The 20,925-nt window shown below is 43.4% G+C and overlaps 3 protein-coding genes across 3 annotated transcripts; 1 reads left to right on the top strand and 2 right to left on the bottom strand.

The window, feature by feature from the left end:
- Positions 1–284: 284 nt before the first annotated feature.
- On the bottom strand, positions 285–3,362 carry sdhdb (succinate dehydrogenase complex, subunit D, integral membrane protein b). Its single transcript, XM_023792624.2, has 4 exons — positions 3,227–3,362; positions 2,285–2,395; positions 1,469–1,619; positions 285–1,266 (listed from the first exon to the last, which is right to left on the bottom strand). The coding sequence occupies exons 1-4, from the start codon at positions 3,345–3,347 to the stop codon at positions 1,101–1,103; spliced, it is 549 nt and encodes a 182-aa protein (XP_023648392.1). The 5' UTR covers positions 3,348–3,362; the 3' UTR covers positions 285–1,100.
- A 35-nt stretch (positions 3,363–3,397) lies between these two features.
- timm8b (translocase of inner mitochondrial membrane 8 homolog B (yeast)) lies at positions 3,398–4,754 on the top strand. The gene is made up of 2 exons (XM_023792625.2): positions 3,398–3,904; positions 4,329–4,754. The coding sequence occupies exons 1-2, from the start codon at positions 3,794–3,796 to the stop codon at positions 4,494–4,496; spliced, it is 279 nt and encodes a 92-aa protein (XP_023648393.1). The 5' UTR covers positions 3,398–3,793; the 3' UTR covers positions 4,497–4,754.
- Positions 4,755–7,076: 2,322 nt separating this feature from the next.
- On the bottom strand, positions 7,077–11,177 carry il4i1 (interleukin 4 induced 1). Its single transcript, XM_023792648.1, has 8 exons — positions 11,048–11,177; positions 10,742–10,909; positions 10,092–10,306; positions 9,790–9,902; positions 9,120–9,321; positions 8,746–8,817; positions 8,036–8,172; positions 7,077–7,886 (listed from the first exon to the last, which is right to left on the bottom strand). Exons 2-8 carry the CDS (start codon positions 10,866–10,868, stop codon positions 7,127–7,129), a joined length of 1,626 nt encoding a protein of 541 aa, XP_023648416.1. The 5' UTR covers positions 10,869–10,909; positions 11,048–11,177; the 3' UTR covers positions 7,077–7,126.
- Between the last annotated feature and the right edge of the window lie 9,748 nt (positions 11,178–20,925).

Genomic DNA, 20,925 nt, shown 5'->3' with positions numbered 1-20,925 from the left:
GTCAAAATTTTAGTGCAGATCATTTAGTGTGATGGTGTATTGTTTTATTTCTGCCCATACAGAGTTACAAAAGCAAGTTTTACTGCAATTTTTGTTCCTTAACCACAGATCCATTAGCTCCACGGTGTGCAGGATAGGTGCAGGACCATCAAATTTCTACAGCCTTTTCTCCATTTTATTTTTTTTCTTAAATTTAATTTTCAGATAAATTTTATCAATGAATCCACAGTATTTTAAGGGCATGGTTGAGTTATTGGTCCATTGGAAACAAAAACTTGAAAACATTTCGATAGTTAACATTTATTTAGCAGAATGACAGCTAATCATCATTGTGGCCTCATGCTGTTTGCACAATATGCAGCTGCAATGAATCACCGTCATTATTCCTTTAGCTCTGAAGTAGATTATAGTAACTGGGACCGTGAGAAATCCAATCTTCTTAAGTTAACCAAACATTATCCTGGGCGCAGATGAGGAGGCAGCAGAATTTCTTAAGGGATTAACAATCAGATTGTAGAAGAGATTGACAAAGATCATGGTAGCTTTGCGTAATGCACAAATGGAGAAAGCTTTCCGGAAGGGTTCACATAGCGGAGGGTTGGAGTATGTGTTCATCTAGGGTTTCCCTATAATTTTTCTTGAAAACATAAAATTGTTTTTGAACATTGAAGAGCAGTGGTAGCATTACAAAAGATATTTTTTTTAATACTGAGAGGATCACTGGATGAATCGCTGGATTCAGGCCCAGCAAACAGCCATCAGTAAAACACAAAGGAAACCCTATCATGACTCAAATGTTAATGTTCCTCAGTCACGTCCACAATGGCAGCTTTGAATTAATTTCTCAAAGGCTTTGATAGTGAGGACAAGTCAGGGTTTGGCGGAAAGAATCCCCTTCACTGTACATCACACATTAACAGGAACAGACACCAGCAACATGCAGGACTCCTGACAAAAACCTACAAATTCTGAATGAATAATCATTAAGTAAATCAAATAATTGCTTTTGTCACAAAAAGCATGTATTTATACAATTTACATACAATCCCTCAGATGTTTATAGATGTCCCAATTCACAGACATTAGTCCCCCTCCTGCATTTACATGCTCCACAGCATGGCCACAGCCTTGCAGATGCCCACGTCGTGGTAATTGAAGTAGCAGAGGCCGGCAAAGGTGACAGCTGACAAAGCCAGAAGGCCTCCGCTGGCCACCTTGACCTTGAAGTCTCCATGAACATAGTCGGTCACCACTTGTCCCAGGCCCCTGTTGAACCAGACAGCACATGGCATTTCTCATTGACTGATATCAAGTCAGACACACTGACTTGCCCTCCCCCCATATCTCGGCCCAGACTGGCACATCGCACCGATGCCCATATCTTGATTTTTTACGAATACTGGCAGTTACCAATATTAACCAATTTATCATCCTGCAAAGCTTCGGGACGTGTCTGCATGTGTCTTACCAGTGGCCATGCAAGGTGAGGGCGGCCGCCAGCGAATAATCCATAATGGGTCCAGGGAACATGTAGGCAGTTGGCAACATACCAAGCAGCATTACGCTTAAGAGTCGCTCCCCTGTCCAGTGCCTGGATGCCGCCTTAGAGCCAGCAACCGCTGTCCAGCAGAGAGACCAAGAGGTTAGCTTGTCAAGCGCTTATAAATGACGGTATCTCCAGAGCCATGGCCTAAAAAAATCAAGACAGCCCTCTAGTGGATGCAGCAGAAACACGCAAGGATGACAAATTCCAACCGCACCAATTCACAAAGGTGCGTTTGTGAGCCGGCCCTATAGAAAGGTGTGCCCGTGACCGGTACGCAAAAATCTTCAAAAGTCGTACGTGCGCAAATCGATTGTTGTGACAGCGCAGATGTCTGCTTATTTTATGTGCATTTGCTCTGATATGAGAAGAAATTATCGTGCATTTTAACCTTTATATGCCAATTCGTACTTCATTTGTGGTATAAAGGTTAAAATACACGGTTATTTCTTGTCATAGCAGCGCAAATGCACATAAGTAGGCATCGCTTTTTGAAAGGTGCAGGGTTATATGATTACCAGTTACCTGTATACCCCCTATAGATTGAGTCTTTAAAATGTTCAGCACACGTAGGAATCAACTAACAAGCAGTGATTACTTTCGAAACGGTAATGCTTTACATTTCTGGTATAAAGGTAGATTATTTGAATTTTAAGTCGAGCAAATTGTCGAAAGGTTAAGAATGAAAAAAAAATAATTTAGGAAAACCAGCTTGACTTAATTACTGTACTTTGGACTCACCATAGTGGGAAGGAGACGCGTGAATATCCGCTGTCAAAAGCGGAACATGATCCTGGACCTTCTTTTGAGCAACAACAGGTCGCAGCAACAGAGAACTTCGAAGAAAGAGAGCTAACGGGGGGTTGGGAGAAAAAACAAGCAATGCGTCTTCTAACCTCAGTTATTTTCATTACGATACAATTCCAGGTTTCATAAATGCTACCATTCTGTCTTTAATGATGTAAAGCACAACATATAATTTGGCAGACCTGATAACATTCACAAAGCTATTTTACATTAATACGGGTAGTACTAGTTCAATGCAACTTACCTATAAATAAACCTCTCAACTGAGAACAAACTCATTCGTAGTGAACCATAAGGCGTTAGGCAGGTAGAAACTATTTTTAACAAAACAAATCCCCACAATTTCCAAGCCCTCAAACACAGAAACCATGAGGAATATTTCGGGGTTTCTATATAACTGAATTTCCTAGACAACTCTGAAAAAGTCTAATCCTGTTTATGAAACAACAGTCCACTACACACCAATTACCTATAATGTATAAAACGCTTCAATTCAATAAGACCACACTGTGTATTGAAGGTGCAAGTCTGACTACGGCTGTTTTAATACCTCTGTCAAGTAAGTGTCCTACAGACAACCTTACACAATCATTTCCTCAATAAAACTAGCTACAATGAATCGGTGCTTCCATTCCCCATGTCCCCATGTAACATGCCAAGTTGAAACTAGAAACAGAATGAGAAACAACTAGACAAAATAATGTATCAAATGAGGGGAGTTGAGACGTGCCATTTTCAAAATTAAATGAGAGTTGTTGTCTAGGTTGGTCTAGGCTCTTCCAACTGTATAGCTAACAATATACAATAGGAATGACATTTTCAAGACGTGGCAGAACAAGTCAATTACTGTATATTATTACGAATGAAAATACATACGTTTGACGCCTTTGTGACAGATGGAACTTATTCTAACGAGAGTCGCCATGATGCACCTCACAACAACCAAGGTTACTAGGTTGACCCGGAAGCACTTTAACGCGCAGGCGCATTCAGACATATTGACGTAGAGATATCCTGCAACTTAAGCATCACTGATTTCTCCTAATACTGAGCTTCAGCCAAAGTGTGTTTTACATTAAAACTAAAGCATCACTGATTTCTCCTAATACTGAGCTTCAGCCAAAGTGTGTTTTACATTAAAACTATAGACGACGCAGCTGAAAAGTTAATGTAGCTGAATATTTATATAGTCCGTTTTTCTAATTTAATTTCCGTAGTCAATATTTTGGCTTCAGCATAAATGACAGAATTAACTGCAGCGAAAATTGCTGGGAAGTAGACTATCTATAGTGCCGTACCGTGTCGTCAAGCAACTTCCGGTGGACCCACGTGAGCCACGCAGACTAGCGTAAAACACAGAGACAAGGTCGTTAGTTTTGTTGTGAAATATAATTTATTCTGTGATTTATAAGGAAATAAAAATACAATACAAAATATACACAGATGTCCGATTTTAACTCCAGCTACAATATGCCTGCCTCAGAAACGGCAGAAACAGCTGAACTACAGAGGATGATTGCCATCGAGCAACAGAAAGCCCAATTTCAGGCGCAGGTACTTTACCCAGTTTGTTTCCTTAAATTGTGAGATTTTTGGAAATTTTTTATTATAACTTTTGATTTTTTTTTTCAGCATTATCAGTGACCACATATATTTCATAACTGGCTAGTTAGGCACATACATAAAGTCAGCCGTATAATTCCTGAATGAGGAGTCTGCTGTTTTAGTGTAAAACTTGTTTAGACCTTTAAATGTTATTTAAATTATATTTGTGGATTATCTACAGCATATCGCACGGACAGAATGCCAATGGAAATCTGTTTTGTTTAGTTTCTAATGAGCCATATCGTTAAAAATGTCTTAATAGACATTAATCGGATGTTGCCATGTTTAATATGATCGGCAGAAACTGAAAACACAAAATAAGCGCATGTCGGATTAAGTGGTGTATGATTAAAATACGACGATTGTACTGCAGGTACACAACTTCACAGATGTGTGCTGGGACAAATGTGTGGAAAAGCCAGGCTCCAAGCTGGATGCTCGGACCGAGACGTGTCTTGTGAACTGCGTGGAGCGCTTCATCGACACGACCCTCATCATCACCAACCGCTTCACTCAGATGGTGCAGAAGGGCGTCCATTGATGAGAGCCCCTACCGCTTCTCACGCTGATAAAACCCATGTGCACGGACTCCCTAAATAGCAGTTTTCATCACGTCATGTGATGTGAGGGGCGAACACTGATTTCGATTAATTTATTCGTCTAGTCCCTCGGTCCGTCTGATTGTGCTGGAATTTATTGAATGTTTTGTTCTATATTCCAGTTTCTCTTTTAAATGGATTTAAAAATTGTAACTTGGTATTTCGGTAGAAATAAAACAAACTTGTTGGGTCGAAAATAAGTTTTCTTACTCTTCATGATATTGTTACTTGTAAATATTTTATGTGTAAGGCAGTTTAATTCCTGACCTGTTGTGTGCACTTTCAGCTTGATCTAAATAATACTTAAATCAGGGGATTCATAACCACCTCTGGGTAGGCACTGTAACCTGCACTGTAACCTGCAGCTAAGGGAACTGACTGTTCACACTGGACATTCTGGTCCTCAGCTCCAGGATATGACCATGCAGATTGCCATGCTTAGTGGTTACAGACATCAGGCTCTGTTTCAGTACTGCTGTTCTGTTTCAGTGATGGCTTCAGTTCACCACCTCAGAACCCGCTTCTCTTGCCTCTTGCATGGGAATTGAGGCTCATTGTCATTCTCACTGGTTTGCTGCTGCTGTGGGTGATTTTCAGAAACCCTCTCACTTGCCTGTCATGCCCTGTGGTTTCCTGCCTCCTACTGTCAGCCCTCAAATGAAATAAAAAAAAAAAAACTTTATTTTCCCCGAGGGGCAATTTGAGGCATGTAGAGCAGTGTCGCACAGACACAGAACCAGACATTAAAGAAATAGAACAAATAAAAAAATAATAAAACATCAGAATAAAAGTAATAATAATAAAGAAATAGAGTAATAAAATAGTTCTCAATATATACATAAGGTGCAAAATTGCATTTGAAAGTAAGTAAATTAACAGACTAACATAAGATGCAAAAATGGGGAGGTCAGTAGGTAGTGGGGAATGAGAATGTGGTTATACCTTTATGGGAATGTGAGAATGTGTTTATACCTTTATGGGGTTTGGTGCATAAAGGCAGAGGGTAATAGTGGCTTCAAGTTCAAATGTTGAACAGCCCTTGGAACAAAAATTGCTCTTCTCCTTTGAGTCCTGCAATCCGGGCAGCGAATTCGGCGCCCAGAATGAAGCCACTCAAATGCTGGGAACAGCACATGTGAAGAGTCCTGTAGGATTCTGTGTGCTGTTCTCAGGGTTTGCAGCTCGCAGAAGGAGGACAGTTCTGACTGGGGATCCAATTATTTCAGAGCACACCTTGACTGTCCTCTGCAGGCGGGTTCTGTCATGCAGAGTGGTGGCATGGAACCAGCAGGTTATTGAGGATGTTATGACACTCAATGAAGGAGTAGTAGAACGTCCTCAAGATGTTCTTGTTGACTCCAAAGTTTCCTCAGGAGATACTGCCGCTGCTGGCATCTCCTTAGAATCTCCTCAGTGTTGGAGGCAAACCTGAGCATACTATCAAAGATAGTGCCCAGGTATCTGTACTCCTCCACAAGCTCTGCAGTCTTCCCATGGATTGTATAAGTGTCAGCCCTGTCTTGTGTACCCTCTCCTTCTGCTGCCTGTTATGTGTGCTGTAGTGTCTGATGTTGTGTTTGTACTTTAAACCCTCACTCTTCTCACTCTGGTGCAGCTAATTCTACTGCGGTCCTGCTGTCCACTCAAGCATTTAAAAAATCCCTATGAAATTGCATTTGAAATGTCGTCATAGATTTGTATGTGTCTAGATCTTTTTTCTTCTGTTTTTCTCCTGTAGTCCAGGCTAATTAGCGTTTCTAAATAGCCTAAAATGCTTGGTTTATGTGTGAATGCATGTGTTCATGTGCCCCGGGATGGGCTGGCATGCTGTCCGCGGCCTTCGCCCACCCTGTGCCCCGTGCTGCCTGTGTATGCATCCTGCAGAGTATGACTCGGGCATCGCCATCTTTTAGGCACAGGAGTTCACCGTGAGCATGCAACTGCAGCACTGCGAATTGTTTGGCCAAACAGCCGGAGTTCATGCCTAATGTGAGGATACCAGAAAAACCAGAGCCCATCTAGACATACCGGAAATGCTTCCTATTGAGCCATCAAGCCCTATGTGCTGATGCTATTTGTGATTGATATTGTACACTGCCATACGTGTTCAAATGTTTGTTTCATTTCAAATATGAGAACTAAAAATGCAGGCATCATACCTAACCCCCTCAGAGGAACTCCAAATATTTGGTTGCTACACATTTATTCAATGGATCTTTTCTCAACATCAAATAATCATAAAAACCACACACAACAAACACAAATAGCAGTTTCAGGTACAAAGGTGCTTTGAGTTTGAAACTACACAGCTTTGGAACTTGTCCTTTGCTGCAGAATTTGACTGCACAGCCCTGTGCCGACCTTGGAGAGCGCAGATGTATTGTGTGATGCGCTGCTCGCGCGGCTGATGGCTATCTGCGCAGACAGTCACGCACCATAGCTTTGGCGTGGATGAGCTGGTCGGAAGTGCGAGTGCAGAAGCGGCCAGCTCACCCCCCCCCCCCCCCCCAAGGGCGCCCCCAACTCCAGCAGCAGAATGACGTCCCTCGGGCCGCTGCAGCCGCCTGTCCGCTTACTTCCTTTTGTCATTGATGTTCTTGGCAGCCCTCAAGGCTGATTTCATGGAGGTCTCTATCCAGCCATGGGGCATTGCTGTGTGTTCTCCGGCAAAGTGGACCCTGCCTTCGTTCTGGAACAGCGCCTTTGAGTACATACTGTACTGGTAGGGTGTGAATATGGCGAAGGCACCATGGCTGAACGGGTCCTGGTTCCATTTCTTGACCACACCCCCAGTGCATAGGTGACGGATCTCCTCGCCGTGGATCTCCACCAAGTATTCCAGCATCATTTCTACGAGCTCACTCTCCTCTATTCCTTCAAATAGGTTGGAGTCGTCCGAATAGGTGTAGGAGGCCAGGAGAGCCCCACCCACACCTGTGAAATTATGGCTGGGGTAGTAGATGAAGCGAGGGGGCAGGTCGGTGATGGTCCTGCCACCTTTAATGCCCTCCTTCTCCCAAAACCTCTCCTTGAAACTCAGAATGACTTTGGTGGAGGCAGAGTAATGCACAGATCTCTGGGCCTCCATTTTCCTTGGTGACAAGGAAGGCTGGAATTTCATGAGCAGGGTGGCCCTGGCCGTGGTTGTCACCAGGACGTAGTCAGCCGTGATGTTCTCTAGGGCAGATTTGTCCGCACTCTCAAAGTAAACAGTCACGTTCCTCTTTGTGTGACTGATGGCTTTCACTTTGGAGTTCATGAACATGCTGCATTTGAGGGTGTCTTTGAGGGCTTCTATCAGCTTTTCAAAGCCACCAGTGACCTCGACATACCTAGAGACACAGGGGAGCATCACATGCTTTGTTTCATTGTTTTTCTTCAGTGTCTAACACTTCGAAAAATGTATGCGTGTATTTCCTGACCCCTAAAAATGGGTGTGCATGGGATTAATTGTGTGGAGCAATTTGTTGGTTAGACTCACGTATTGTTATCACTGATATCAGACTGGATGTACAGCGTCTCAGTCATGGAGGTGTAGAAAAAGCCGTTCTCGTCCAGGATGTCCCCAATCATGCGCAGGGCGCCGCGGCTCAGATTGCCCTTCTGCACCAAGTAGTCCTGCAACAAGCAGCAGATACCGGCCTGTTAACAAAGGTTCGCCATTGGAGGAAATCGCTTGACGTCACCTGGGTACTGTGTGAGAGACCCAGGCAGGTATTATAGCTGTACCTTTGAAATGAGTCTTATGCTTCAATCAGACAACAAAGAGTAGCTTAATTTACATAAAATCTGCAGTAAAAATGTAAGCTATTTTTCTATAGTTGAATATACATGCATACCTACGGCAGAGGATTAGGACCACCCATGAAAATATTATTAGAATTCTGAGATTAATGTCAGAATTCTGACTTTTTTTCTCAGAATTCTGACTTTGATCGCAGAATTCTGAGTTTAGAAAAAAAGTCAGAATTCTGAGAAAAAAGTCAGAATTCTGAGAAAAAAGTCAGAATTCTGACATTAATCTCAGAATTCTAATAATATTTTCATGGTGGCCCTAATCCTCTCCCGTACATACCTATATTATGCTTGTTATCAGTATTTATCTATCTGATACAGATGGAACAGCTTCAAAGCTTCAAGGGGAAAAGGTAAAAATTTCATCCACTGAAAGAACAATTCCAGGGATTATACCTGTACAGTGTAGGAATCATATTTCTTCAAAACTTGTTTGCATTTATATCCACTTTTCAAGTCATCTCTGATCTGTAAAAAATGGAGACAGTTGGCTTTGACTTAAGCTGTTACTTAAAAGATATCGTGTATCTTTTATATTATTGATTTCTACAGTCATTTTTCATTTTTCTGTGTATCGCAAAAAGGTATTTAAGAGTAATTCAGGATAACATAAGCAAGGTAAAACACACACGGTCACAAATAATGTGCGCTGTGTTTTTGAAGATGTTGGGATACTTTCGGGCAAATCGGTCTTTGACGGTTGACGTCACACTCGCAATCGCCGCACTGTATTGCGGGTGGAATCGCGCTGCCGCCCCGCCCGCACTCACCGGCTGCAGAGCGGAGCTGAAGAGCTGCGCCGCCGACTTGCCGAGCTCGTGAGGCGCCACGGGATACCTCAGTACGTCCGGGTTGTCCTTCACCACGCGCGCGAGGATCTTCTTTTGGTTTATAAAATAGTAGGTATTGGGGTTCTCCTCGATGAAAGGGTTAAATTTAACGTTGAGCTTCTTCGCTAATTCCAACAAAATCCTGGAGAAGCAAATACATTCCAGTTCAAAGGGCATCGAGGCACTGACCGATAAGAAGTAATAACTTTAAACTAACAATACACATAATATATACTTTTAAAATTAATAATAAAATACGCATATTCGATGTTGATAAATATTCACATATTCTTAAATAAAAACAATAGACCATATGCACTTGTGTGTCTTGATTCATAGTTAGATTATATTTTATATTGTATTGTTGAAAGCAAATGTAAATACAGTAAGGTAACGAGATTATGTAAATCAGCGCGTGGATGTGTAGAGTAACGGGTAGGCCAAATAAATAACCTGTCTAGAAGGAAAAGCTGTTACCGCAGGCACCGTACTGTACGTATAACAGTCTAACGGTCCGGCTATTTGCCTTAGCTACTTGCTCTGTACTCCTGAACAGGATAGGCGGGCGGATGGATGGATAGATGGATGGACGGACTTGCTCTGTACTCACTTGTGAAATTTGGGGATCCTCATTGCGCCAAATTCCGCATACCATTTTTCATCCTTATTCCTGTAAGTTCTTACCCTTCCACCAATATAGTAGTTCGCTTCTATAATTGTAACCTGGAGATCCAATATAGTTTTGAATTACCATAATTACCATTGCTTTTATTGTGTAAAGTGATTACAGTATATGGGTATTTGTCAATGTTACTATCAGACCGTGCGTGCTTTTCTAACTAAGCTACAAGTGTAGATGATTTTTTACAGTTTGGACATTAAGGAGTGGCAGACAAAGAGCATTGTACCTACCTTATGTCCCGCATCTTCCAGATATTTGGCTGCCGTGAGCCCTGCTACGCCCCCGCCGACTATGACGATATGTCGCGGTGTCTTAGCATGGGGCAGGCCGTCTCTTACAATGTCAAGAAGTTTGCCGTAGTCAGGGTCTTCCAGACATTTCAGTAAGGGGTCAACTTCATCGCCATAAGCATTGTTGGCTCCAACCATGATTGCAGCGATAAACCCTGAAAGAGTCCAGAATTAGATAATTTTGAAAATGTAGTTATGTAATAACCATAAATAGGCGAACGGTACTGTGCTGAAACGAATCAGAAACTAAAGGAAACGAAACCAGTTGCTCAATGAACTGGAATCAGCACCGGTACGTTAATTCATTGTAGACCGTATAACTAATTCGGACTGAAATGTTTTCATTTAATTTGCTTTGGTACTGTTTCGAATCCATTAAGATTTAAACTATTTAGCTATTGTACAGAAAATACGGCATGTAGCCTACAGGAAAAAAATGCATCCCTAAATTACAGCATTAGGTTTTATTTTAACATGGCCATCAGACCCTTAAATTAGTAAATTTAAAATTAGAGTACATATAAGAAGACGATTCATTTCGTAAACTTCAGTAATATTACGGCATCATGAAGTATCAATGTATCACTTACAGAGGCTCATCTGACCCATTGTCTTGGTGTCACGACGCGAGAGTCTGAAAGGCTCATTAGTCTCTGCCCGGTTATATAGACTCATAGGATCACACAATCGAAAGTAAATGTAGGTCGAAACCGACATAATACTTTCTGAAGTTCCGAGTACGCGCTCCGCTGGTCACGCTGAATGGAACAGAGAGATTTGGGCTAGTGTTAAATTTTCCCCTTTCCCCTCCGGGAATTACGCAAGAATTACGCAAAACACATTCAGGTGCTTTACATTTTACATTTACAGTAGCCATGTATAACACACCGTGTTACCTGTGCAGAGCGTCTTCTTTTTAAAGGAAGAAATTATATCATTCTAAATAAACTCCTTGCTGGAACAAATCATCAACTTTCTTTTGTTTCGTTCTTGTGACAGTGAATCATTTCAACTTCCACAAACGCTTACAATTATCTTATTACTTGGAAAATACAGGCAGTGAGCGATTAACTGTTATTAACGATATTTTCCGGTTACCATTGTGTAATTTTATCTCCATGTCAGATTTCCCATTATTTTCAGTCTGGCTTTTTAGGAAGCAAGTATTTCACACATGATGTAAAGATTCATGTACATCTAAACATCGGCATCTGGTATAAAAAGGGTCTGATTTTACAGCATCTGAGAAATGGTGCCATGATGTGTGTGATTGTACCTAATAACAGACACCTTATTTCTTATTAATAATGCGGGAACTATTCATTCATTATAAAACAAATATTTGTATCTTATTCTTTAAAGTTACTTGTATTTCTGTTTCTGTTTTAAGTAAAAGTACAGCTAACAATTTCCTAATTAACAGTATAATAATACATCAAAGTGAAACATGAAATCCAGCCTTTGATTTCGTAAATCACTCAAATCAATGCCAAAGACTGAGGAATAACCAAAGCAAAGCGCTATAAAGAGAAGTTCCGCAACAGTTCCGTGTCAAATAAAAATTCCAGTATAAATGAATCATCAACTGAATAGAAAACATTATATAACTAAAACCAGCACAATGTGAACCGATGTAAATCTAAAATCTAAACTTATGGGCTTATTGTTAATGTTGAAATCATATATAAAAGGGAACGAAAAGAGAAAAAGCATAAAAATGAAAATTAGTGATCTTTGCAAGGCTGCCACATTTCCAAGCAAAATATCCACTTCACGTAGACTCTGCTCTCAAAGACCCTAGACAAGACATTGTTTAGGGGGATGGTATCACAAGATCTCACTTATTCTTTGGAGGTGAGTTGGCTGGTTTCTCCATGGAAATTTCTGTGAACCCCATGAAGTCACACAGACCATGGTGCTCCAGGCATTTTCTGAGCTCAGCCTGCAGGGCTGGCAGGCCAGCAGTAGGAAGCAGGAGCACGAGGCCTGTCCATCCATCCATGTTCTGAATGAGGCCATGGTGGTCTGGACCCCCCTGCCCACAGGCAGCATAAGGCACTTGGCAGGACCACCCACTGGACAGGAGGTCAGTCCATCACTGGACACATACAGTGCTCAGCATAAATGACATTTAAACTTTGAACCATTTCTCAATGATTATGAGGACAATTAGCTGTATTTTTACAAACCAGTTTCATTAAACATTTATTTGTATCAACATAAGAGTATTATCACCTTCTTTACTTCATTAGGATACGAAAAATAATATTTTATTCAAATAAGGTGATGCAAAAATGATTACACCCCAATGTCATTGGAGAAAAATCTGATAAAATTGTAACTAACAGGAATTCACAAACAGATGAATCATAGCAATCATCACACGGGTGGCCACATGATAGTTGGCCACGTGATAGTTCACGGGGGGCAGTGGGCTAAGCTGGGCTGCCTGTAATCAGAAGGTCGCCTGTTCAAACTCAGCCTCAGCACGTCTGCAGGTCCTGGAGCAAGACCCTTAACCCCCAGCTCCCTGGGCGCCCCAAAAGGTGGCTGCCCTTCGCGGACAACTTACTCTACAAAGAGCAAGTTGAGGGAGGCGTAAAGACAATTTCCCCATGGGGATCAATAAAGTATCAATTATTATTATTATTAAAAGTGGTATTTAAGAGAGAAAATCAAGTTCCGCTCAATGCTGACAAAATGGCACCGCATGGAAAAGAAATGTCACAAGACCTAAGAAAATAATTTCTTTGCACGAAAAAGGTCAAGGTTATAAGAAAATTAGTTAGGCGTTGCTGATAAGTTTGAATACTGTCCCAAAAGTCATCTAAAAATCCCAAAAGGATGGACCTGTGGGAAGCTGGCAGAGACGTCGAGGACGTGGAAATAAACACCTCGTCAAGAGCAATTTGTGATGAGGGAAGTTGAAGGAATTTGTAGAAATGATACCGACAGTAAAGCGTGGGGGCGGCAGTGTCCCCGCGTGGGGCCGCGCGGTACCCACAGTAAAGCGTGGGGGCGGCTGTGTCCCCGCGTGGGGCCGCGCGGTACCCACAGTAAAGCGTGGGGGCGGCTGCGTCCCCGCGTGGGGCCGCGCGGTACCCACAGTAAAGCGTGGTGGCGGCAGTGATCTTGTGTGGGGCCGCGCGGTACCGACAGTAAAGCGTGGGGGCGGCTGTGTCCCCGCGTGGGGCCGCGCGGTACCCACAGTAAAGCGTGGGGGCGGCTGTGTCCCCGCGTGGGGCCGCGCGGTACCCACAGTAAAGCGTGGTGGCGGCAGTGATCTTGTGTGGGGCCGCGCGGTACCGACAGTAAAGCGTGGGGGCGGCAGTGATCTTGTGTGGGGCCGCGCGGTACCGACAGTAAAGCGTGGTGGCGGCAGTGATCTTGTGTGGGGCCGCGCGGTACCGACAGTAAAGCGTGGGGGCGGCAGTGATCTTGTGTGGGGCCGCGTGGTACCGACAGTAAAGCGTGGGGGCGGCAGTGATCTTGTGTGGGGTTGTATGAGCGCTGCAGGTGTCAGGGAGCTGCATTTCATAGATGGTATCATGCATTCACAGATGCACTGTGACATACTGAAAAAGAAAATGCGACCATCAGTCCATGCCCTTGGTCACAGAGCACTCTTTCAACACGACAATTACTGAAAACATACATCTTAGGTCACTGATTCATTTCAGTTCTGAAAAGAGAAGTTGCGTGTCATTCTTCATCCAGCACACATGATCTGAAAGAGCTCATCCTTCAAGAATGTGGACATATTGACCTGGCTGTATGTCATAAACTAGTTCATTCAATGTCTAGAAGAGTTGCTGCTGTTCTTATAAGTCAAGGAGGCCATACAAAATATTGGATTTAGTAGAATTTGTCTTAGGGTGTAATCATTTTTGCATCACCTTATTTGAATAAAATGTATTATTTTTCATATCCCAAAGAAGTAAAGAAGGTGATCATACTCTTATGTTAATACAAATAAATGTTTAATGAAACTGGTTTGTAAAAATACAGCTAATTCTCCTCATAATCGTAAAAGTTCTAATTTCCAAGGGGCTGCTGTGCTCATTTCTGCTGAGTACTGTACACACAATGCAGGCATATGGGAGGAATCCCAGGGAGGATGTGCAAACTGCACACAAACGCAGTGCAGGCATATGGGAGGAAACCCAGGGGGGACGTGCAAACTGCACACACACGCAGTGCAGGCATATGGGAGGAAACCCAGGGGGGACGTGCAAACTGCACACACACGCAGTGCAGGCATATGGGAGGAAACCCAGGGGGGACGTGCAAACTGCACACACACGCAGTGCAGGCATATGGGAGGAAACCCAGGGGGGACGTGCAAACTGCACACACACGCAGTGCAGGCATATGGGAGGAAACCCAGGGGGGACGTGCAAACTGCACACACACGCAGTGCAGGCATATGGGAGGAAACCCAGGGGGGACGTGCAAACTGCACACACACGCAGTGCAGGCATATGGGAGGAAACCCAGGGGGGACGTGCAAACTGCACACACACGCAGTGCAGGCATATGGGAGGAAACCCAGGGGGGACGTGCAAACTGCACACACACGCAGTGCAGGCATATGGGAGGAAACCCAGGGGGGACGTGCAAACTGCACACACACGCAGTGCAGGCATATGGGAGGAATCCCAGGGAGGACGTGCAAACTGCACACACACGCAGTGCAGGCATATGGGAGGAAACCCAGGGAGGACGTGCAAACTGCACACACACGCAATGCAGGCAGTGGAACTCCTGACCCTTGTAGAGTATCCGGTTACTCACGGAGTCATCTGACTGATTCTCATTTTTGGGGGCATTTCCAGGGATACAGCAATGCTTCCCTTTACATCGATTACTTAAGGCAATGGTTCGATTTTTTTTATACCTCAGAAATTTCCACGTTATCATATTTTATTGGGAACTGTAAACAAAATCTAGTGCAGTCAAGTCAAAATAAAAAACACATTGCATACAGATACATGTAGAATGAGGAAGATTAACATGACTGATTTCTGCGGTGAAACAAGTATGTCAGTATAATGTTCTTTGAGAGGTTTTTTTTTTAAAGGAAAATTAAATGGTCAACGTTTTCAGGAGATGTTTGCTCTGAGCGGCGTCCTATGTCACCTGCCGTACTAAACACACGCTCTGAAGGTACGCTAACTTTCCAGCTACTTATAAATGTCCAAGTCAGAATGATCTACCTACTATCAAAACGCAAAACATATATTTATGTATAAAAATATTGAGTATTCTTTAATATTATTTTTATTACTATTATTAGCCCTGCGATGGGCTGGCCCCCTGTCCAGGGTTGTTCCCTGCCTCGTGCCCATTGCTTCTGGGATAGGCTCCGGATCCCCTGCGACCCAGTAGGATAAGCGGGTTGGATAATGGATGGATGGATTATTATTATTATTATTATTATTAATAATAATAATTTCCCTTTGGGATAAATAAAGTATTTTTGAATTGAACTGGGATTTTAGTTCCTTCACCTTTCTCTTTCTCAGCTTGCTTTTCGGAGGGAAGTTAATGTCATAGTTTTTATTAACGGTCCGAAAACTTCGGACTATTAATAAAATAGCGGCGGTGGGGCGGCATGGTGATGCAGTGGTTAGCACTGGTGCCTCCCACCTCTGGGGCCAGGGTTCGAGTCTCTGCCTGGGTTACATGTGTGTGGAGTTTGCATGTTCTCCCCGTGTCGTCGTGGGGTTTCCTCCGGGTACTCCGGTTTCCCCCCACAAGACATGCTGAGGCTTATTGGGGTTCCTAAATTGCCCATAGGTGTGAGTGTGTCCTGCGATGGGCTGGTCCCCCGTCTGGGGTTGTTCTTGTGCTCATTGCTTCCGGGATAGGCTTTGGCCCCCCGTGCATTTGGAAAATGTATGGATGGATGGAATAGCAATGGTAGACTGACAGATGAGGCAAATGCACTTCGAATTTGACATGGTGAAAAAAAACAGCCCTCCTCCCATTCCGCATGGAACTGGTAAATTTCTGGCTTCTTACTTGGTCCAGCTCCCCATTCATTTTTATGCCATTTCTTAGGTTTAGTAGAAATAAATTGGAGGCTTACTAGGCGACTCGGTAGCTTGTTAGAGATTTGCAGTAGCTGCCATACGATCAACCCACAGTACCCACAGTAGCTGTCGCCAGGGGAGTAGCTAGACAGTTTGGGCCCCCTGACAACATGTCACCTTGGGGCCCCCCGCCCCTTACATTATATAATTTCATCATTTTATGCATTCGAGGGCCCCTGTAAAGTGCAGGGCATAGCTGCCACAATCCAGGCGATCATCCTTCCCTTTCCAAATAGGGATAACAAGTCCCGTTTTCCAGTCAGTTGGGATGACACCTCTCTCCCAAATGGAAGCAGAGATTGCCTGCAATGCCAGGGCACAGCCTTGCTACCAGAAGGTCACGCCGGACACCACAGATCCCTGCAGCCTTCCCCACCCTCAGCTGGTGCAGTTTAATGTCATACCCAAGAGGATTTAAAATTAAAAGTTTGGTTTTAATTTGATCCCTTTCTATTACAGTATGTGTGTCATCCACTCTCAGAGCTGCAAAGGAAGTTGTTGCCATTGTGTTCAGATTTGGGTTCTGGCTGCATTTCATCCTTCTCTTCCTTGTTCACAGCACAGCAGTGAGTGGCCCCCACCACTCCGACCCCACAATAGCTTTTGCCGAGCATGGGTGTGGGTGGGGATCCCCTGGTAAATTTTGCTGGCCCACATGCCCAGTATGGCAGATGGCCAGTCTGGTGTTGTGGTGGGTGTCCAATGTCCAAAGAGCACAATGACTGTCATAAAAGTTGTAAAGTTATTGCAAAGGCAATGCAGTGTAGTTGTTTGTCTTTGGGAGGGACGATTTATTTTTTTACTGGGTGTGGTTGGGGATTTTGTCATCTTTCAGATGAGGACACACTTCTTCAAGGATCAGCAAGAAAGCACTTTTTAAGGCGTGTTCGTTGTGTAGAGGTTTCTCTCCTTGTGTGCCAGGCTATCCATCATCATCCTGTACTGAGGTCTGGGGACACTGGACTCTATCCCAGAGAGCAGCGAGCACAAGGCCAGGTACGACCATGGCAGGGCATAGAGGGCAGGGGTGGACAATTCAGGTTCAGAAAATACAATCCAGACCAAGATTTTGTTTCAACCAACCAGGTCAGTATGAACAGTCACAGTCACAGAGTACTCAACTAGTTGGTTGAAATAAAATCTTGGTCTGGATTGTATTTTCTGAACCTGAATTGTCCACCCCTGCCCTCTATGCCCTGCCGGTCTGCCCTGGTGTGGCCGGCCGCCGGCGGGGCCTGCGTGCTCGTCGCCACGGCCCCCTGGGGCTCCTGTGATGTGGCTGCCGGATGGCCCCCCTCCGGAGCGCTCCTCTGCCCTTTTCTCGGTGGGGGCTGCAATTGTCCCTGCGTTGGTCCTCCTGGGGTTCCCGTGCCCTGGGGGGCCTCTGGATATCTGGGGCCCGGGTCTCCCCCGTGTCGACTTCATGTCCTGGGTGGGCGGGGCTGTGGCTCCCCACACACACTACTAGACAATTACTTGGAGAAACCTTAGGAACACCAGCGCGCTGACACACAGGTGTGCACACAGGTGCTCACGGACACGTGCTCACGGACACACACTGTCTTGATCGGCTGTTGTTTCTGGGCATGGGTTGTAAGGCTGGTTGTGTGTGCTGTTCAACAACATTTAACGTTTGATGGTCGTTGTGATTAGTACAGATGTTGTATGTTGTCTTTCTCTTTTCAACAGACATGGAAGCAGATTATCTGTTTTGTTTTTTTCTTGGTTTTTTTGTTTTTTTTTGTTTTTCTTTTGTTTTTTTGTTTTTTTTCTGTTTTCTTTCCATTCCTCTCTCTCCCTCTCTCTCTCTTCCCTCCTTCTCCTTTGTCCCCCCCCCCCTCCTTCTTTTGAGGAAGTAAATAAAAATATAAAATAAAATAAAAAATAAATAAATAGAAGGACTGCGTAGCAAAACATGCAGCCAAAAAATGCAGATTTTAGTTGGGGAAATTGACAAATGACTACTTGCTTAAATTAAAGGCAGTTTGACTCGACTGGGATCCGTCCAACTTCCCAGAGGACCTGTGGATCATGGACGTTGATGTACGGCCAGCAGTCAGGTTTCCAGACAATATATTTTGTATAAAGTTTCAAAATTATCTAGTTAACTGTCTGCACTTGCTTTGTGGAGAAACCCAAGACATTCCATTTCAATCTGGCTTTTACTTGAGTTTTATTGATTATGTCATGTTTGAGTCCATTATGGTAGTCCACTTTATTACATGGTATGTCCTCTTTTATTTTATTTTATTTTATTTTATGCAGTGTCATTTTAGGGTGGAGTGGTGGCTCTGAGCCTAGGAATCTGAATACCCAGTGTGATTCTAATCTGTTGGCCCCTTAATAAGGCCCTTAACCTGCCATTGCTCCATCCTGGGTATGACATTAACCTACATCCAGCCCTATAAGGAGGTCCTCCAGCTTACAGGGAATAACTTGGGGGTTGATGGCAGGACTGGCACTCCAGACACGAGAGAAAACTCACACTGGTCCATTCAGGCTAGTTTGGTGCTGAGGTATCACTCGCCACATGGCTGCACTCAGGTTCTCATCCCTGAGGTGGTTTGTCATGTGGTGGGTGTAGCAACACACTGTAATCAGTACATGCTCCTTACACACTGTAATCAGTACATGCTCCTTACACACTGTAATCAGTACATGCTCCTTACACACTGTAATCAGGGCATGCTCCTTACACACTGTAATCAGTACATGCTCCTTACACACTGTAATCAGTACATGCTCCTTACACACTGTAATCAGGGCATGCTCCTTACACACTGTAATCAGTACATGCTCCTTACACACTGTAATCAGGGCATGCTCCTTACACACTGTAATCAGTGCACACTAATTACCTACCTTTGTGATTTTCCTTTTAATACCTGACTTTTTATTTTAATCATTCCAAAATTTTTCCTCTCCTTTCCCACTAAACATTGGACGTCGGATAGGCGTGCAAATCATGTCTATATTAGGTCCGTCAGTCCATGACCAATTCTGGACATCTATACAACGTCCAAACTAGGTCCACAATTTGAACGTCCATCCATGACCCAACTTGCACGTCAATATGACATTCAACATTTGAACGTAATTTTTTTGACGTTATTTGGACGACTACGACAGGTGCAGGAAATATAGTTTTATTTACAAATATCAACATTGTTGTTATCAACATAATAAATGGAATACAGATGATTATTTCGAAACAAACATGATTTATTATGTTAATGCGTACGTATTTTATGTGCATTTGCGCTGATATGACAATAAATTATATCGTGCATTGTTTTTTATGTTCGTTCTGAAAACCATGTGAAAACTGAGTAGTGCAGAGCAGCTGTAACAGTTTTATCCACGTCCCTCGCGGACACTTTTGTGCACGTGCAGAACGCGGGATTTCAAAATCTGGCAGCAGCTTGATGCCCGGTCGAACAAATTAACATCCAGCTTGCTAAACCAGGTTAATGCTAAATTATGTTTTTTACTTTAGCTCTGTACTGCTGTGTTGCATACACTGTAGCACCGGCGGGGCTCATGTCCCAGCATGCCCCGCGTGCAGTTGTAAATAGCCATTGTTGTGTTGTTGCTGTTATTGTTAATTAATAGGTAATTCCTTATTGTTGCGCATGTGTTTACATGTGTCTTGTGTGTACCCGGTCTGATCCTCGTGTGTAATTAGCTTACATAAATGTCCCACCGTGGATGCGTCTTACAGTTCGTCGTCTGACTACTTTGTGTTTCTTACATATAATTATCTTTGGTGCTTTTTGGGTGCTTGATGTAATCCTTGTACGGATTATTAATTGAGTGGATGTTCCCCGACAGAGTAATCTCCGTGTTTCTCTGCTCGCGATACCTCCATCTGCCCGTCGCAGCAATACGTTATTTAAATTTAAGTTTTAATTGAAAGCATGGTGAAATTGTTCATTTATATATGAATTTAGTCGAGACACGACATACACAATGTCTAAAATTAGTCTGCTTTTGGTATTATAAGACGTCCACAACGACCACATTTGGACTATAAATAGCCCATACATGGAGGTCACACGGCCGTCAATACTAGACGTTCATTAGACGTCAAAAAAAGACGTCGCCTGGCGTTACAAAACAACCCCTTCAGTGGACCAAAATTGGACGTCCAAAAACGACATATTAAAGATGTCATTCCGACGTCACTATGCGCAGTGGGTTTATTCTGTTATTATTTATTATTTAACTTTGAGTCGATGGTGCTCCATGGAACTACCAGCAGGCCCTGGGATTTACCATCCTGTGTCTAGCCCAGCCATATGCTGATGTTACAGTACGCGGTTCGTTATTTCCCCTGGGAGTTTCCTGCATGCTAACAAATCCGGCCCCTCTGATCTCTCTTTGAAGTGGCAGTCAATAGGTCTGAAACAGGAACGTCATGAGGTCCAGTTCTCTAGAGCTGTGGGCTAGATGTCTCTCTGGAGCACGTTCTCACATGACTCTCATTGAAAATGAATCATTTTAATGAAAAGCAATTATTTCCTTTTCTGACTGATCTGTGAAGCTCAATATACTTGATATGAGAAATTACGCAATCAAGTGAAGAGCCGTACATGTTGTGATCTTTCCATTTCTAAACTGCTATTCAGTAATCCTGATTTAGACTTCCAGTACTCATGACTCCCTGAAAAAAAGTCCCG

The sequence above is a fragment of the Paramormyrops kingsleyae genome, chromosome 17 (assembly GCF_048594095.1).
Source record: "Paramormyrops kingsleyae isolate MSU_618 chromosome 17, PKINGS_0.4, whole genome shotgun sequence".
In the NCBI taxonomy this organism is placed as follows: Eukaryota; Metazoa; Chordata; class Actinopteri; order Osteoglossiformes; family Mormyridae; genus Paramormyrops; species Paramormyrops kingsleyae.
Note: the sequence above shows the minus strand (reverse complement) of the source record. Positions and strands in the feature narration are given on the sequence as shown.

Coding starts and splice junctions, on each gene's coding strand:
- sdhdb (XM_023792624.2), bottom strand. CDS start 3,347: ATGTCTGAATGCGCCTGCGCGTTAAAGTGCTTCCGGGTCAACCTAGTA. Junction 2,396..3,226: donor CTGTCACAAAGGCGTCAAAC/GTATGTATTTTC, acceptor ACCCCCCGTTAG/CTCTCTTTCTTCGAAGTTCT. Junction 1,620..2,284: donor CGCGTCTCCTTCCCACTATG/GTGAGTCCAAAG, acceptor TCTGCTGGACAG/CGGTTGCTGGCTCTAAGGCG.
- timm8b (XM_023792625.2), top strand. CDS start 3,794: ATGTCCGATTTTAACTCCAGCTACAATATGCCTGCCTCAGAAACGGCA. Junction 3,905..4,328: donor AAGCCCAATTTCAGGCGCAG/GTACTTTACCCA, acceptor ATTGTACTGCAG/GTACACAACTTCACAGATGT.
- il4i1 (XM_023792648.1), bottom strand. CDS start 10,868: ATGTCGGTTTCGACCTACATTTACTTTCGATTGTGTGATCCTATGAGT. Junction 8,818..9,119: donor TCAGCTCCGCTCTGCAGCCG/GTGAGTGCGGGC, acceptor CATTTTTTACAG/ATCAGAGATGACTTGAAAAG. Junction 8,173..8,745: donor ATGATTCCTACACTGTACAG/GTATAATCCCTG, acceptor TGCTTGTTGCAG/GACTACTTGGTGCAGAAGGG.